The following is an 18,673-nucleotide window of genomic DNA, read 5'->3' as shown; positions in this document are numbered from 1 at the left end:
AGTAGCTATAGTTTTAGTGCTACCATTTTGCTATAGTTGTTTACTATGCTATTCTAAAATAGAGTTTTCAAATTCTATCACCTGAATTTTGGGTATTTTCATCTTTTTCAGTTTGGAGACCACCTTCTTTTAACATTTCTTGTAAGGCAGGTAGTGAACTCCCTCTTTCTGTTTTGGAAAATCTTTATTTCTCCTGCATATCTGAAGGGTAACTTTGCTCAAGAGTATTGGGTAGCAATTTTTATCTTTTGATATTTTGCATATGTCATTCTACTCTCCTGGTCTGTAGAGTTTCTGCTTAGAAATTTGCAGATAGTCCAGCCAGGCGTGGCTCAACGGTTGAGCGTCGACCTAGGATCCAGGAGATGGGGGTTCGATTCCCGGTCAGGGCATATGCCCAGTTGCGGGCTTGATCAATGACTCTGTCATCATTGATGTTTCTATCTCTGCCTCTCCCTCTCCTTTCCTCTCTCTGAAATCAATAAAGATATATTAAAAAAAAAAAAAAAATCTGTAGCTAGCCTAATGGGAGTTCCTTACTGTTTCCCCTCACGCCACCCCCGGCTGCATTTAAACTCTTTATCATTATCATGCTTCTTGGAGATGGTCTTATACACTGAGATAATAAAGCGTTCCATTAGCTTCTTGCACTTACGTCGTTTCTTCCCCAGGTTTGGGAAATTCTCAGCTATTATTTAAGTGCTCTGCTGCCTTCTCTCTCCTTCTGGTATACCTCTTATGTTGGCTTTTCTAATGGAGTCTGATTCTTGTAGGGTTTCTTCTGAGTTTTCTGGTAGCTTGTTGAATTTCATCATAATAGCTATTTTGAATTCTTCATGCTTGGACCACAGTCTTCTGTCTTTCGTTTTGTTTGCTGTAGTTTTCTTTTCGTGTGTGATATATTACCATGATTTTTCCAAAGTGTGCCTCTGCTGCCACCTTTCTGTAGGGAACAGCTTGCTTCTTTAAGGCTGCATTTGTTTACTTTGATTCTGACAGTTCAGCAGATTGGCAATTAGTTCATGTCCCAGAAGGTGGCGCTATAGCGTAAGTTTTTGTCTCTCTTACTGGCGCTGACTTGCTGTGCAAGTTGAAAACCTGTGCATTAAAGAGGTGGCCCAGTGAGAGGTGTGTGCCTAGCGCTTGGGGTGTGCCCACAGCCCAGGAGGGGTCCTCCAGTGAGGGAGTCCTCGACCAAGGGCAGGCCTCTGGCTGGAGTCCTGAGCAGGCAGCAGGAAATGTATTCCTTCAGTTCTGTCTTCTCTTCCCTTTCCTTCCTCCCGTCAGAGAGGTCTCAGAAATCCGGGTGCTGCTGAAGAGCAGTAGGACCCTCAGCTGCAGTCCCGGTGGCTGGGCAGACACTCACGCGGCCCTTGCACTTCCCAAGTCCTATGCTAGGGAGTTTGCCACCATCCCTGCCAGGGCAGTTTCCTTGGGTGCCCTGCTGTGCAGTGTAGTCATCTGTGTATCAGACTAAGATGATGGAGGCTTAAGTAAGGAACATGGGAGAATGGACAGAAGAGAATGGACGTATAAAATATTTGGAATAGAAAACAGCTTTAATACCGATAGATTGGCCACTTAAATACCATTATAAACTTTCTTAAGAAATTTCACATGATGACCAAATTTTGCATAGACCAAGCAGAGCAGTGCTAAGGTTCAGACTATAATGAATTAACAAGTGAAAAAATACTGTATTTTTTTAGTATTGTTTGATTTGTATATTAGGGGGAAAATAGGTTCAAATTGAACATTCTATTTTGAAGCAAATGCTGGGAGACACCCCTTTCCTCAAAAAAATTTCCAAATCTGTAAAAGAAACAAGGTAAATAACTAGGACAAGAAAAAAGTTTAGAAGTCAGTTGAAGTTTTCTTTATTTAAAGACCCAAGGGACAGGAAGCTCCTTTGTTACAGTACATAACCTATGGCTCTTTTGTAGAGTAAAATAGACATCGGGAGTCAGTGTTATACCAGCATCGAACTCTTACTGCAGCAGGTGAGCAGTGAAGCGGGATTCCGTCCTGGCACCGAGATTGAAATACATTTCTACGTGCAATCAGTTCTTTGGTAGACTTAGTCATTCAGTGGAATTACAGAACTTGCAAAGGACAGTAGTAGTAAAATATTTCTTGTAAAATTTGAGCATAATGCTTCTACCATAAGCAATTTATAAAGACTTCAGAAAACAAATCCTAGTAAACTTTAAAATATTGCCTCAAAACTTGCCAATTAACTTATGCGTTCAAATGTACCAAAAAAAAATCTAAATATGTTAGGTAATGTTTTTAAAATGGTTCATGATATTTCCAGTAATTGGTCAAATGGAATCTAATCTGAAGGATGTGGAATTCTTTGAAATCCTGGACAGCTACTCCTTTCTCCTCTCCATTCCCCTCCTCCAAGCACATCTATAAGGCATTATTTTGGACAGATACCTAACAGTACATCTTAAATAAGTACATAAATAATAACAACTTTCAACTACTACACCATAATATCAAGGCTTTGCCTTATCATGTATGAAGAATGTGGGTATTGAAAGGTGATCGAAGTAGATCACTTACCACAAAGAAAAACCCAGGATGGGAAAAGGAGTACAGATTTGATTAGTCACGAGATTAAAGTGTGTATAATGCTAAGGAATTTCAGTGTGGGGCTGAAAATTGATGCTCCTCCCTCTCTGTTCAATGAGCTCTTCCATCAAGAGGTATATTTTTGAAATGGTTTGTATTTTGATTTTATCAGACACCAAAATTTCTAAGACAGCATTTTCCTCTTAAAATCAGAAACTTATGCCCACTGTGGATCCAGAATTGAAGCAATTTAATATTCTTTGGGTGACTTAAGATTAGTGTTGTAATTATATGTGGAATGCACTGCTACAGTTCTAAACAGATTTAAAATAAATAAAGCGATTGCATTTCTCTCATAGATGAGTTCTAAATTCAGAAGACTCTACTCAGAGCTGCCATTGTGATCAAGAGTTTGTGGTGATGATGGCCCCAGCTAACAGTCCTTTCATACGACAGTCTGGACAGGAGTGACACACTGTGCAGGAGAACTGGCTCTCTCTGAGGATGAGGTTGATCGGTTGGAAATCTCTCTCTGTAGTTCCTCTACCTTTTTCTGAAGCTCTGCTCGTTTAGCAAGAAGTTCTTTGTATCTGTTGTGAATGGGCTCCTACAAGAGCAAAACACCAGAATTATTCCAAACTAGGCAATTTTAAAACAAACCCAGTCAAATTCTGGTACGTAGTTCTTTCCCTAAATGTTGCAGTGTGTGTGGTGTGTTTTCAGCTATGGAGTCCTAGCCCACCTTTCCAGCACCACTGTTCTTTCTCTGCTTTCCCAGTGCTCCCAAGCATTTCCACTAAATATTCTGAAACTGGTACTTTTCCAAATACAAGTAATTAGCAAGACAGTCTAAAAGCCAGTGCCTTTAAACAGTTCTAAGTAGTAAGGATTCCATATTTCAAAATGGATCTGAATTTTGTTAGGTGTTTAACTTTCTTAAAGCCGTTTCTCTAACCTATTAAAGCAAGACCTCTAGAAGTTATCCTTCATTTTACAGAGAAGGGAAAAAGACAAAACAGAAGTGATTTGTACAGAGAGTCAGGAAGGGTAAGAACCAAGGATACTGATTACCCCTGTGTAGTGCTTTTTCTACTATCCATCTGTATTAACAGGAAAGTTTTAAATATGCACAGATAATTTTTCTAGTTGCTTTAAAGGAGACAAAATTTATACAGTTGCACAGATGAGAACTCCCACTGTATATTGTGCGTACCTGTGGTTTCATCCGTGGATTCCACCTTACGTAATACCCCACCCAGAGCTCTAGGTGGCGCATGCTGGCTACTGGATAAAGGACATGATTGGAGTAGCTCCCATAGAGAGGGTTAGTGAAGTCCTCCAGCTGGCTGTTTATGTAAGACCATAGTGACACAGTCCTTTTAGGAAGATTCTGTAAGAAGGGGAAAAAAGATTCTCTATCACATAAGCTATTTGTAGTTTAGATGAAAGTTGTAAAGAAGTATATTGTGATCATTAGAATCTTCTTAGAGGGAGATAACACACTTCAGAGAGCCCTATTTACATTCAAATCAGAGGGTATTGGAAAACTAAAATTCCTCAAAAAGTTAAAGAGTCACTGTGCCCGTAATTCCACTCTTGGGTTTATACCCAAGAGAACTGAAAATGCACACAAAATCTTGTACACAGATGTCCAAAGTAGCATTACTTACAATAGCCAAAAGTTGTCAACTGATAAATGGATAAAATAGTTTATCTACAATGGGATATTCACCCATAAAAAGGAATTACATGCTCCAAATCTAAACCTTAGGCTAAATGAAAACCCAGACACTGAGGTCACATCCTGAATGACTCCGTTTTTGTGAAATGGCCCAAAGAGGCAAATCCAGAGACACAGATTTTGCTAGGGGCTGGGAGAACAGAGAGTAACTACTTACAGGGACACAGTTTATGTACACCGTTTCTTTTCAATGTTCTGAACACAGTGGTGATGGCTGTACAACTCTAGATATATTAAAAGCCATTAAACAATACACTTTAAAAGAATGAATTTTGTGGAATGCAAAAAATTATACCCTAGTAAAAATGTTTCTTTTGTAATTCCTATTCAAGGCTCTCAAAAAATGAAAGTATTTTTGGAACTTAGCTGTTCTTAATTATCTAACCACCAGTTCTTGAATGCCTACTATGCATGAAAATATTTACTGCGTGCTAATAGATACTGAAGATGTAATGGGGAGTTAAAAATATAGTCCAGGAAGCACTTACTACATGGCAGTGAACTGCAATGTTCTGGGTATGGTTTACTTAATCCTCACAACAGTAAGTACTCTTATCCCTATTTTACAGAAGCAGAAATTAACTTTCCCAAGGTCACACAGTAAGTGACAGATCCAAGGTCTGACCCCAGGCAGCCTGGCTCCAAAGAAAGCACTCTGCCACTATATAGGAAAGCATAGCAAATCTATTTTATAACCACATTTTTTTAAAGGAAAATTGATGCAGAAGGATACCATGATCAATATGATTAAGACACTCATACATAGGACAGATACATTTTGAGAAAAACAGAAGTAATCCTTAAACAGCTTCTTGTAAATAATACCACCCACCAGTAATATCTCTTGGGAAATGGGGTAAAAAAACTTTAAAACATTCAGACACTGAAAAGATAATACTGTAACTTTCTACATAATATTTTACAATTTAAAAAATAAAATCTCATGAACAATATATTTTCAGATCTGAGCTGTCCATTTATTCAAATGTATACACATTTTACCAGTTACATTTTTCTGCACCTGCTCTGAAGGGTTTCCATCCTGCAAAGGTAACAGGTGCACTGGTGCTCCTTAGACACACACTTCAGTTCTCTTTAGTAGTCACTACTCCCACCCACGAACTCACCTGGCAGCTAGCTGGCATCTTTAGCCTTTCGACAGAGGTACTTTAAAACAGATTAGGCTCAGACGTGTGGGAAGAAGTAATCATATTAAAGCATGTAAAATAAAGTATGGCAAAGAAGCCATACAAAACTGTCCAGTTGGAATCCATCACAAAATGCACTGTAGCGGGGAAAGTACATGTTGGGGGTAGACCGGGACAGGGGCTCATATTTTACCTCTTTTCCTCTCTGCTGTTCACTGTTACAAAGGAATGTTCCGAATAAACAGCTATATAGGTGGTCCAAAATGGTAATGAGAAAATACTCATTGAATTCAAATGCTGTAGGAAACTGCAAATCAAACACCACAAACAAAACTATTAAGACATTTTTTCAAGCACATTCATCCTGTATATGGATAGATCCTTTGTAATACTTCTTAAAATTAGGCTAAACAATAACTCAAAAATCACTTTCCCACTTTTCTAAGATAATTTGTCCCAAAATCTCCTTTTCTTAATGCAGCAAAAATCTGAATGGTCTGACCTTGATGTTTCTATATCCCCTACATCTGCTAATCCTGAACTTGCAGGTTGAGGAATTTTGACCTGGGCATTTCAGGCAACTCGAATCCTTCTCAGCCAAAAACAACCATAAACATAGTAAGATTTTTCTTTAAATTTTCAAAAACATTGTTTTTATAAATTACACAAAAAACAGCATCAATGTCTCCAAAAAATGTCAGCAATGCACAAAAATAAATATCCCAGGTAGATGTGCAGATCATTTAAAAGCCAACCTGTTTATCTTTTCAAGGAACATCCAGTCAACGGGAGTAAGGGAGTGCCAGGAAATCCAGTTCCTTGGCACCCTCTCTCTCAAAAGAAAATTCACTTTCTCCTTAACCTAAGGACAGGGGCTTACTGGATGTCTTACTATTACACAAACAACATAATTTGTGGGGAATTTATCAAGGACAAATTACAGATCATAGGGAGGTAAAGAATTTAGTTTAATCCACCCTGTCAATGTAGTATATCAAATTATTCTCAAGTTTCTATGTAAGATTGTACCAATTATATGACTGTGAAAAGGAATTCCATGAATAGGTTGCAGAGTTTGGAAAATATTCGTTCCCAGTTTCCCTTAGAATGATCCCTACCTAAAAGTGAAGGAAAACAGCATGACCTGTAAGCAAAAGCAACAGGGTTAACTTTACCTTAAAGTTTCCTAAATTTTAGGAAGCCATAAGCAGGGTAATGTGGCAAATTTCTGAAACAATGAAGGGTGACTCCATGTTGTGGCTACGAAGCTGAATGAATGAAGCAGGTGATCAAGCACATGCCAACCAAAAGCTAAGTATTTGTAAGAAACTTGGTCAAATCCCATTTATTTACAAAATCAAGCCCATCTCCTGACTGCTACGTACTCCGAACAGCCTTACTTATGAGCCAGCTCTGAGTGCTCTCTGCCTCATGAAGCAGCAATCCAGGAGAGCGGAGCCTGCGGCTGGTTTTCATCATCTTGGCAAGACTATTAGCTCCGTTATGAGAAGACAGCTTAATCAGTGGGCATTTCCTCACAACAAAACTAAAATAGCAGAGCATTAACTGCTGGTGTTGCTTTGAAAATCTTAAGCAGAGGAGGAATATTTTGTTCTTACATGTTTAAGATCTCAAGGGCCCTTCATCCACTGCTTCCTGATCCCAGGAGTGAAGGGGTGAGGATGAAGGTAGGAGCGGAGGTGGAATCTGGCTCACTGCAACATAATTCCCATTCTGACAAGTGTGCTATTTAAGTCTGCACAAACATTCAATTATTTGTAAAACTGAAGACTGCCAATAAACATTGTAACATTTTATGTTCAGGAAGAAAATATACATGAAGACACAGGAAGACATAACTACACATCTAAAAGACTCCACTATATCTTAGGTTCTACCTATGAGACAAGATTAAACTGATTTTCTATTTTTTAGTAACTTAAGCTTGAACTGAAGTAACACTGCTTTTAGATATACAGCATATAGGAAGTTAACACAATTACTAAGAAAGAAACGTACCAGTCATATAGTTGGCCATGCAAACAACTGGTAACCACGATTCATTTTTTTTGTAATAAGCATACCAAGCAAATACATTCACGTATGTTGCCCCTTGGGAAGCAGTCCGCACAAGCATCAGTGATGCCACAGCTTCACACAATTTCCCTAGTCCTTTGATACGGCATATTTGATTTTTACCGAGAGTCAAATGTTACTTAAAAACTGAATATGGTAATGGTCAAAAGTGGGTCCTACCTGTTTTTAGTGAAATACGCAAAAAAGGATTGGTAAGGATTTGTATCGCAAAGGCAATTCCAAAGAAGAATTCAAACCTACTCTAAGAAGTGGTAACCATTATTAAGTATGCAGCATCTCCCCTCCCACAACATACGAGGGCCTAATGGATAGAGCAAAACTGAACTGTATACACATTTGTAGTATATGTGTGAGAAAATACCGGCCTCCTCATACTGTAGCCCCATCTACTACAACACAATTTAACCCAACAGGTTTCAAAACAATCCACCCAAATTTAAATTCTTACAGGGGGAAAATAAACTATTCAATATATGGTATAATTGATGTATTTCTCCTAATGACCCCCACTTTTAATGAAATAAATAGTATTTTCTTCAAGCTAAAATGTGGTCCTAAAGCACAGCAGAGCCAGCAATTGCCCTACCATATATTCATGTGGCAATCTAACTAAAAACAAACCTGGCTCCCAGCTGTCTGCGGTCTAATAAACCCTTGATGATAACTGACACAGACATACCAATGAGCTGTACCCAACTTTTGGATTTTGAGATGACTTTTCTTGAGTTATATATTTTTAAGACAGCAAACCCTTGCCCCATTTGTGGGGTGATCCCCCTCATAATTGACCAGGTGTTTTTCAGTCTCCTTTGGTATCTTTCAGAAAAACCTAAATCCATTTATACTAAATTTCACGTCGGTTTGTTTGAAACTTGGTAGAAGGTCTAAAAAACACAACTCTCCATACCTTAAGAGAAAAAAGAAAACTGAATCTACCTATTACATACCAATCTTGCCATAATTTCCCACCTAACCCATTTTCCCATTAAACTTACTTGCCTATTTCTCCATTTCTTTACCGTCTTTAGCAATATATACATGAGCTGCTAGGTACTGCCATTACTTAATACTACTTGTCTAAATCAAAGGAGGAAACCTCTTGGGTTGTTACAGTGCCACTCACTGAAATGCTAGTGGCACCAAATCGGCAAGTGCTTAATACTCCTCCCAAGTAATATTCTTTAGCTTAATTCACAATGTGATAGGTAATAGTTCTATTACCTAGAAACCTTACAAGAATTTTCATTTGACATGAAATGTAGGATATCAGTGACCAGATCTCCCAATTCTGACTGGATGGTTTAAAAAAGGGATGTAAGAATATATGTGTATATACACAAGTTACCTGTCTTGTCATTTGCCAGACACAGTCAATAAACTGAAGAAAAACAGGCGATCTGTCTGCATCTGCATGATTCTTATCTCCATGGCCAAGTCTCTGAAGCAAAGACAGTGAAATAGTTTATGAACTTTGTGGGACTTTTCAATATTTTTAAGAATTCAGAAAACCTTTTTAAAAGAGCACAGCAAAGAAAATAGCAATCACCCATCACCCTGCCTATGAAATGTCTATTAACATTTTGATGTACAGTAGACTTGTGCACCTGAAACCTGTATAATTTTGTTAACCAATAAATTCAATAAAAAGGAAAAAAACCATTTTGATGTACAAACTGTCAGATATTTAACATGAGGTGCTTGTAACAGGAATTACAACTGTGTTTAATAGATGCAACCAAGGCCCTAAAGGCTGACAATGGGAGACGCGCAGTCAGACCAGAGCCCGGAAGTTTGTCCTCGGGATCTGATCTTCCCCCGCGTATTACGTTACTTGTACAACGGCCTCAGAGAGCACCCTTCTCCTTAACACTCGGCCAGTGCATGAAGGGGACCTGTTGTATCATAGCTCCAGCCTGTCTTTATCAAAAAGAATCACGTTAGCACAAATTTTCATAAACCTTTTTAAAAAATACTTGACTTCTGCCCTCCAAGCACGTACTCACCCAGCTTCTCAGTTTTTCCCTCCTCTGAGGACCTTAGCCCCAGGTGGCCGAAACAGACCTCTACCCCATACCCTAAAGGCATTCATTCAAAAAATATGGTCCATAGACTTCTGGGGGTGGGCGCAGTGCTGGGGGGCGGAACTGTGAGGTCAAAACTCATGTGATAATGCTAAAACGTTATTTGCCTTTTTCAATTAACTCACTGCCGTTTGCACTAGTGCAAAAGTGATGAAGGGTAAAACTCTGGGTACCTTAGGAGGGATGAAGCAAGGCAGGGAAGTGAAACCACTGTGGTTATATTCTGTCCTGCCACACTCGCAGTTAAATGTAAGGAGACAAAAGCCAATCTCTGAAGTTTCCCTGATAAAGCAGTAAAAATTAACTTTATTAATCTCTCCCCATGAATGCAATTTTTTTCACTATTCTTTGTAACAAATGGGAAATGCACATGATGTACTTCTGCAAACTTAAGCAGGATGGTAGGAAATGAGACTTTCATGGAACATCATTCTGATTTGAAAGAACAACTGATATGTGAACTGTGGTTACTTACACTTGAATATCTTGCAGACTTGTTGAAAATGTACAAAGTGACTGTGTCACTTCAAGGAAAACAATGGGCAGTATGTGTTGCCAATGATAAAATTCAAGCTTCTGAGTAAAAATTAGATTTTTGGGCCCTGGCCAGCATTGCTCCGTGGTTAGAGCATCAGCCCTCGCACCCGAGTGTCTTGGGTTCAATTTCCAGTCAAGGGCAGGTACCTGGGTTGCAGGTTCGATCCCTGGCCTCAGTCGGGGTGCATGCAGGAGGCAACCTATGGATGTCTCTCTCTCATCGATGTTCCTCCCTCCCTCCCACCCAGTCTCTCTAAAAATCAATGGAAAAAATATCCTCAGGTGAAGATTAACAAAAAAAAAAAATTAGATTTTTGGAAAACTATTACCTGCCACATGCGCTTGTTCATACTTAAAGACTTTTCTGATAAAATCAGTGGTGGTATTAACAACTGCTTTTATGGAATTCTATAAAGAAATGCATTAATAATGGAAGAGGTATCTAGCTCAGTAAGCAAGCATTTTCCAAATAACACATGATGTTACAAAATCCCACGTGGATAAAAGATCTATTCAAAGTGCAAGACAGACCAATGGAATTTAACAGAACAAACGAAAACCTCACTGATTTTGTTTTGGAGTCCACATTACAATTAACCTCTAAGAAACTACCATTTAAGTTCTGGCATAACAACAAAGAAGTATACCAATAACTCTCTGAAAAAGCTATCAAAATACTTTTTATTTTTCAAACTACGTATCTGTCTCTGTGTGGTCAGATTTTTTCCTCATATACTTCAACCAGCAGAACATATAGCAGATTGAAGGAGGAATGAAATTTAGCTATCTTCTATTAAGCCAGACATTTAAAAAAATTGCCCCCCAAAACATAGAACAGTGCCACTCTTCTCACAAAACCTTTTTTTGTTTTGTTTTGGAAAATGTGTTTTTCTTTAAAATGTTATTTATGTTAGTATATAGTAGTACTATAGTATGAATGTTTGTATTCCCCCAAAATTCACATGTTGAACTAATGTGATGCTATTAGGAAGAGGAGTCTTTGGGTGGAACTCTAATGAATGGGGTTAGTGCTCATATCAAAAAAGACCCCACAGAGCTCTGCAGCCCCGTTCCTCCATGTGAGGACACAGTGAGAAGCTGACAGTCTACAGCCTGAAAGAGGGTCCTCACCAGAACCGGCCCATGCTGGCACCCTGACCTTGGACTGTCAACCTTCAAAACTGTGAGAAAGAAATTTCTGTTGTTTATAAGCCACCCAGACGATGGTATTGTTATAACAGCCCAGATGGACTAAAACAGATTTATTATTTCTTTAATAAGTATTTTTAAATTTTTAAATTTAATTTCTAATATGGTAAATATTGATATAAACCATGCAAAGTTCTCTGGGTTCATCAATAACTGTCAAGAATGGAAAGAGGTCCTGAAATCAACAAGTTTGAGAATCATTACCCACTATTAACCATGTATGAGCACCATTTTGACCAGATGTCCTTTATTTGTCAAATTGAGCTTTCACATAACTAGGGGGGAAATGGAGTAGGTAACCAGAGTTAGCAATTTAGGAATCATAGCAATTTCAAACAGAAATGTTTGTGATTTTTGTTACATTTAAATGAACATGTGCAGCTTTGACTGACTAGAACTTTAAATGGTGTTTTTTTTAAATGGTCTTCTCATGATAAATACATTTTATAGAAAACTGAAAAAAGTGAGCCATCTGAATAGATACCCCAGATGCCCAACTTAACAGTTCAAGTTCAAAAGAGCAGACTACCTTTAAATGTCTGATTCTCTCAAGTCATTTATAAACTTTGCTCATATGCCCTGGCAACTACTGGATACTAAAGGTTAACATTAGAGACAACATCGGAGAAAACATCTTTCAATATGTCTTTCAGCCAATGTAGGAAAATGCTGCCACAAACCACACTCTCAGCAGTCTAACTCCCTCCCTGCTCCAAGATTCTCTCAACCGGGCCCTCTCTCATCGCTACTCTTGCCACGCTCAACCCCACCTACACATCTGCTCACTCTGTTCCTCCTTCCCGGGATACTACTACTACTACTCACTCCCCAACACCTATGATTAGCACTAACATAGACAGGCAATAATAAGAACCACGTTTTCTGGTCCCAAATTTAGTGTTTAGCAGAAACATAGCTAAAAACTACTTGAATGCTTATTTAATTAAAAGCTACACAAATCCAGAGTATGATGTAACAAAAAAGCAAATGTGAAAGGGACATAATAGCCCCATTCCTCAACTTTAGGATCTGTGATTAGTTCTGGCTACTCACTTATAGAAAAGCCATGCCCAAAGTCCCAGAGCACAACTGGGATGGCGAGGTGCTTAGGATCAGAAAGGTAGAGGAACATGGATGGCTAGCAGGAAGAACTAAAGACCATAAATGACATGGACAGCTACTTTCCAATATCTGAAGGACTATCTAACACTGATAAGTAGTTTTATTTGTTCTTGTCTCCAAATGGGAATGTAGGCAAAATGGGAAGCAAACTTCAGTTCACTGTAAGGAAGACATTTCTACCAAGCAGACTTTCTGAAGGGAGACTGGACAGCCTTGGGAAGAGACTTGCTTATTTCTGGTGATGTTAATGAAGAAACTAAACAATCATTTTGAAGACACCATAGAAGACATTAACAACTGTTGCTTGGACTCTGACTTCCTCCTAACTCTTAAATTTGATACCAGTGATAACATCAACATAAATTTTGAGACATATAGAGGGCACAAAAATGTGTCATTTCCATAAAACTGCAACACTTTTTATTTACTGACTTTTAGAAAGAGGAAAAAAGAGAGAGAAACATGTTGTTCCACTTATTTATGCATTCACTGGTTGCTTCTTGTATGTGCCCTGACTGGGGATCTAACGCTGTTCAGGATGGCGCTCTAACCAACTGAGCACTCAGCCAGGGCTGCAACACTTAACATATGCATGGTGATTATAGTGTCAGTACCGTAAGAAGGATATTCCCAACTCTGAATTAGTTTTTTTTCCTTTTAGTCCCAGTTTTTTTAGACCCTGACCCTGTGTGAGCAATGCCACTTTATAGGGCTACTTTAAATTGAGAATAACTCTTTAAGCCATTCTAATCTTTTCTTTAAGTCTACAGGAAAAGCTAGAAGTGCGATGTGGTTTCATAACCATTCATGCTAATCTGAGCCATCAACTGAAGGTGGACAGGAGACGCCCATGGGCATCATGGGCCGATACCTGATGTTTCCTGGCAGAGATCACAGAAGAGACTGGGTCAGACGAATGGCTAGCCCTGGCTCCAGCCTGCAAAGCTGAGGCAGGGCATCCTAATGCTTTTGAAAACAAAACAGTTCTCTGGGGAAGTTTAGCCCTCTGGAATAAACAATTTCAGAGGACTATCCAACAAATAAAGAGCACTGTTTTCACACTCCTGATGTGAGATGCATATAGTACATTGAGTCAAGGTTCTTTACTCACCAGCTGAAATCGATGTCCAAAGCTCAGCCATTCTTTCTCCACGAGGACCTCGAATCCTCGGATGGTACGATAGTACCCATCCAGCATGAGCATGGCGAGGGCAGTGAGCTGAGCGGTTCGGTCCCACCCATCACTGCAGTGCACCACCACAGACGTCTTTCCAGACTCCACTTTGTCAGCAACCCGAAGCGCCCCAGCAAGAATAAGCTGCAAAACGGGTTTTTTTTAATTAAAAAAAATACTAATTAATTAAATGCTTCCTTCTTCAAAATTTATTAATAGAGTTTTGCTAGGGATGACTATCTCAATAACATGGGAAAAACCATCGGTCCCTTCCTAAAACAAATTTTTTTAAATGGTAGCGGGTATATAAATTTTGTTTTTAAAACCAGAAAAATCTCATAAATTCAGACTCCTATTAACCTGCACAAAGAAATAGCCAAATGAAAGGTGCCTATGGGGTCTAAACAAATCAACAGCATGAAAAAGAAATAAGATCTAAGTTCTAAAAAGATGTTTGTAAGAATCTTCAGATATTTCAAACATCATCCATTTAAATAAAAACATCCCAACAGAAGTCTTCTTATCTGCTATTTATAACAATGCTTGCTTAACCAAATTAAAATATATATGAAACCAATAAAATTGATCTCTCTTAAAATATTCTATAGCTTCCACAGCATTTATTTTACTGTTTTTATATGTCACATAACATACAGAAAGCAGCACAGCATAAAACTGCAGAGTAAGCTACTTTTCTGTATCAGGATGAATGAAAATTCTCATCTGATCAACATATTACCATGTCAATTTAACTGACATCTAAAATAATTTTATTTTTTAAATATGTAGAGATTCTTTGCAAAATAATTTACCTCAATGAGGTTGATCTTGAGTTAAAACTAGACAAAATTACATGTAACCAAAACAGAAACACGAAAGTATAATATCCTTGAAAATGGACAATCTAATCCTAGTCGTCTCTCCAGTGACCATATCGTACTTTTAAAGAACAGCATGGCTCCACAAACACAGATCAGAATGAAAGAAGTCAGATTTACCAGGTAGGCTAGAGAATCTCACAATAAACTCCTGTTTTCACAGCTGTTGGCATATTCTGGACACGGGGTACTCTGAAGCAATCATTTCAATCCTGCCTATGCCTCAGAGTCATCTGGGAGCTTTTTTTCCCCCTAAAGTGCCTGGGCTCCAATCTCCACTAATCCTAACTCACTATTTTAAACAAATTCCACTCATAATTCAAACACATATCCAGATTACAAATCACTGACCCAAAGGATTAGAACAGCTGGAAAATTAGGACTGACCAGGGAGAGTTATCTAAAGCGGTCATTTTAATTCATGCATTCGCTTATAAAACAAACATTTATGGAGCCCCTTACTATGTGGCAGGCACTGCTCTAGGTGCTGGAGATGAAGCAGTGAACAAAACAGACGCATTGGCTTAATGTTTACCTTCTGGCTGGTGAGGCAACCAGATGCAAACAAATACGGAAATATATAAAGTGTCAGAGGGCGGTAAGTGAAAAAGCACCACGCAGGTCTAGGGGGTCTGGTAGAACAATTATTCTGTATGGAGTGGTTGGGAAAGGCTTCTCTGGGAAGGCGACACTTGAGCAAGGATCTGAAGAAAGTGAGTGGGTGAGCCCTGCAGGTGTGAGGACGGAGGCGGGGGGCCCGAAGGTATTCCAGGCATAACTGTGCCTCTTGTGCCTCTGAGGAAACCTGTTCCCAGTATAGCCAGCATTTTGGAGAGAATGTTGTACCTGACAGTGAAACAACCTGGAATTTACAAAAGTGAAAGAGACTATTTATGTTAGTTCCAAATCAAGTCTTAGGGACGTCTATTTACACATCATGTAAGAGACGGGCCCCACAAACATCTCTCACTGAGGAGTGTGTGCCCTTTGCTACATTCAAGTTTCTAGGCCTCTAGGAGAGAAACAGTAATAAAAATAGTCTATAATTCTCATTAGAGCAAATTGGCCTTCTCTTCAATTTGTCTCAATTTTGGAGAATTTGATTTGAGTATACGAGTCTGCTCTTTCTTAACATGAAAAATCTCATTTCCCTTCATTTCACACTATGGACAATATATGAGCCTATAGAAGTCTATATTTTGGTAAGCTATGTTACTGAAATTCAGACATCTGAAAATATGTATAACTCCATTAAAATAACATTTGGTGCTTCAAACACTATATAACATGTTAGGCAAATCAGCATTCACACAGCAGCCTGCAAATCACTGAGCGTTCACACTGTATCCTTCACTCAGCTACTTCCCCTCACTCCCCTGACGAGCATGACTTTTACTTCACACATAAGTAGACTACATGGGTATTTACCGAGAGCCTATTATTCGCAGATAGCGCTGCCCTAGCTCCTGAGGGGGGAAAAAGAAATATGATTACGATTTATCCAGCCCTGCTCTCCACTGAATTAACAATATACATTAGTTGACACACAAAAGTAATTAAATGAAGTGCAAGGTAGTACTGATTAAATGGAAAGAAAAAGTGAAGTGAAAACTTCAGAGAAAATGGAAATGGATGCAATCTGGGAAGACTTCATGGAATACATGAAATCTGAACGAGGACCTGCAGGATGGGTAGAATTTAGACAGGATGGGGAAAAAAGTTCAACAGAACCAAATGCACAATATAGGAAACTAATTCATTCAAGCACCAAAACTAAGAAGTAGTTCTAATTATCAAAGCAGGCGTCAAGTTTTCACTGTTTAGAATGGTACCTTCATCTTGGTTTCTATTGTAAGAGCCCATACAGACAACAGTGCAGAAGAGACCTTGTTTGATACCCTTACTGTAACAGTATAAGGAAATAACCCACCTTAATATGTTCGAGCCAGTGAGTAGATTCCAAGTTAGACAGCCAGTGAGTCTCCTCGATGTTGGGGTACACAATCTCCTTAAGCTTTCGTAAGGACTCTCTCATAACATGAATATTGTGGATATCTAGAAAAACTAGTTCTGCATTCTGATAGGCATCTTCACTTTCATAACCTCCACCCTTTGCCTAGGAAAAAAGCACACCACAGGAAATAAAAAATGAATGTACATCCATTATATGTTGACATCCATGAAAAAGTGCCATAAAATACCCAATAGCATAAAAGATGATAAGCAGCAAACCTCACGGGAAAATATGGGTGGCACAAGGCAACCTACCACCACTACTCTCTATCCCTAGTTTTCTTTATAAAACAGGAAGAGACACTCTCAGCCTGACTTCCTTATATGGCTTTTATAAAAATTAAATGTGATGACTTATATGAAGGTACTTAAACATTTGAAAGCACTACATTTACGTACTCATATTTCAAGTCCTACCCAAACAATTTCTTAGGAAAGACTGGAATCACCAGACTAGTTAAGTTACGTGTGCATTACATCCGTCCAGCTTACCACTGGCCCACGCTGCTTCATCACCTCATTTTAATCTTAATATTTACAAAATACTTTACAATCATAAGGACATCCATTTATTTTAACCATATAATTATTTTTAGGTAAAAAGACAATAAGTATAAAAACACAAGACAGGAGAACCACACAAGAGCCTTAGTTTCTGTTGGTTCTGCCTCCTTGTTTTGGCTTTCTTCTTCCAGAACTACAGGGAAGCACAATGGATCCATCTAAGAAGTGCAGCCGAAACCAGGAAAGCCTCTGGCTGCTCTAACAGCCGATGAGCCTGAAGGGTCTACAGTGGATGTGCAGGGGCAGAGGCAGTCCCACCCACAGCCACTCTCCTGACTGCCAAGGGTCCCTCCTGCTAAGCACGTGTTCAAAACAGAGCACAACAGAGGCAACAGTGGCAAAGGAAGAGAAGGTCCGAATAAAAAGACAAAGGAAGAGACACTTCAAATTTAAAAATGGGGAGGGGAGGGGGGAGTACAGGTGTGGGTGTGGGTGTGGGTGTGGGTGTGGGTGTGGGTGTGGGTGTGGGTGCAGGGTGGGAGACACAGGACAGAGCCAGGAAATCTCAGAAAAGAAGTCCCCGCATTTTTTAGTGCTACATGAAAACAGGCAGCTCAGTGAAATCAGCTCTTCTAACTTCTGCATGCGTAACTTTATAACTGAACGATGAATCCTTCTAAAAGTTCAAGGAAACAAATTTCATCTAAAAATGAGTAAACAAAGAGGATGGTCAAATCCCATACAAGTTATACTAAAAAACAGAGAATGCGTAGTATTCTAACACCCTACTGACAATGCCCCAAACTGAAATCATCTCTTTTTAAGCAAGCTAGAAACATTAAAAATACCAGCTGTGCGGCGCACCGAAGGGTCTCGGGTTTGACTCCCGGTCAAGGGCACATACCTGGGTTGCAGGTTTGATTCCTGGCCCTGGTCGGGGTGCGTGTGGGAGGCAACCAATCGATGTGTCTCTCTCGCAACCATGTCCCCCCCCCCCCCCCCGCTATCCTCTCTCTCTAAATATCAATGGAAAAAATATTCCTGGGTGAGGGTTAACAACAATAACAAAAAAACACCAGGCATGAAAAACAAAATAAATAAATGAAATAAAAGTTGAAAACAAATTAGAAATAAGAAAAAAATCAGAAGTGAAGACTAAATTAGAAGGAACACAAAAGCAAATAAATACAAAATAAATAAAAGAAATAAATGGTGAAAAGGAAAATCTTTAAAACCAAAATGAAATTAGAAAGACATAGAAAGGATTCAAGAGAACATGACAAATGATGAAGAGAGGCAAAGGAGAGCGGCCACAGGAGAACGGGTCCTGAGGAGACAAGCCAAAACGAGACAATGGAGCTAGCAGGACCTGTGATTAAAAAAATATATATATTTTTTTTTAAATTGGAAATTATGAATTAAAATAACATGAATGCTCACCTGGGAACACAAAGCCAGAACACATAACATGAAGACATATTCTGGCAAAACGACAATTAAAAAAAGAAAAGAAAAATAAATCCTCTGGACAACCAAGTAAAATCAGTGACTTATAATAAAAAAAAATTGAGGTTATCATCAGACTTTGAAAT

At 38.9% G+C, this 18,673-nt stretch overlaps 1 protein-coding gene across 3 annotated transcripts in view; it reads right to left on the bottom strand.

The window, feature by feature from the left end:
* Positions 1–1,538: 1,538 nt before the first annotated feature.
* Positions 1,539–18,673, bottom strand: part of MTMR2 (myotubularin related protein 2) — a 91,729-nt gene continuing 74,594 nt past the window's right edge. For all 3 annotated transcript variants that reach the window (XM_087821597.1, XM_087821599.1, XM_087821598.1), the window contains 6 exons: positions 16,495–16,680; positions 13,624–13,830; positions 8,909–9,001; positions 5,660–5,773; positions 3,791–3,967; positions 1,539–3,184 (listed from right to left, as the gene is read on the bottom strand). In XM_087821597.1, the coding sequence (XP_087677723.1) occupies positions 3,023–3,184; positions 3,791–3,967; positions 5,660–5,773; positions 8,909–9,001; positions 13,624–13,830; positions 16,495–16,680 (939 nt within the window). In that variant the 3' untranslated portion in view covers positions 1,539–3,022. The remainder of the gene's footprint in view (positions 3,185–3,790; positions 3,968–5,659; positions 5,774–8,908; positions 9,002–13,623; positions 13,831–16,494; positions 16,681–18,673) is intronic.

Source organism: Miniopterus natalensis, chromosome 11 (genome assembly GCF_054644295.1).
Source record: "Miniopterus natalensis isolate mMinNat1 chromosome 11, mMinNat1.hap1, whole genome shotgun sequence".
Taxonomy (NCBI): domain Eukaryota; kingdom Metazoa; phylum Chordata; class Mammalia; order Chiroptera; family Miniopteridae; genus Miniopterus; species Miniopterus natalensis.
Note: the sequence above shows the minus strand (reverse complement) of the source record. Positions and strands in the feature narration are given on the sequence as shown.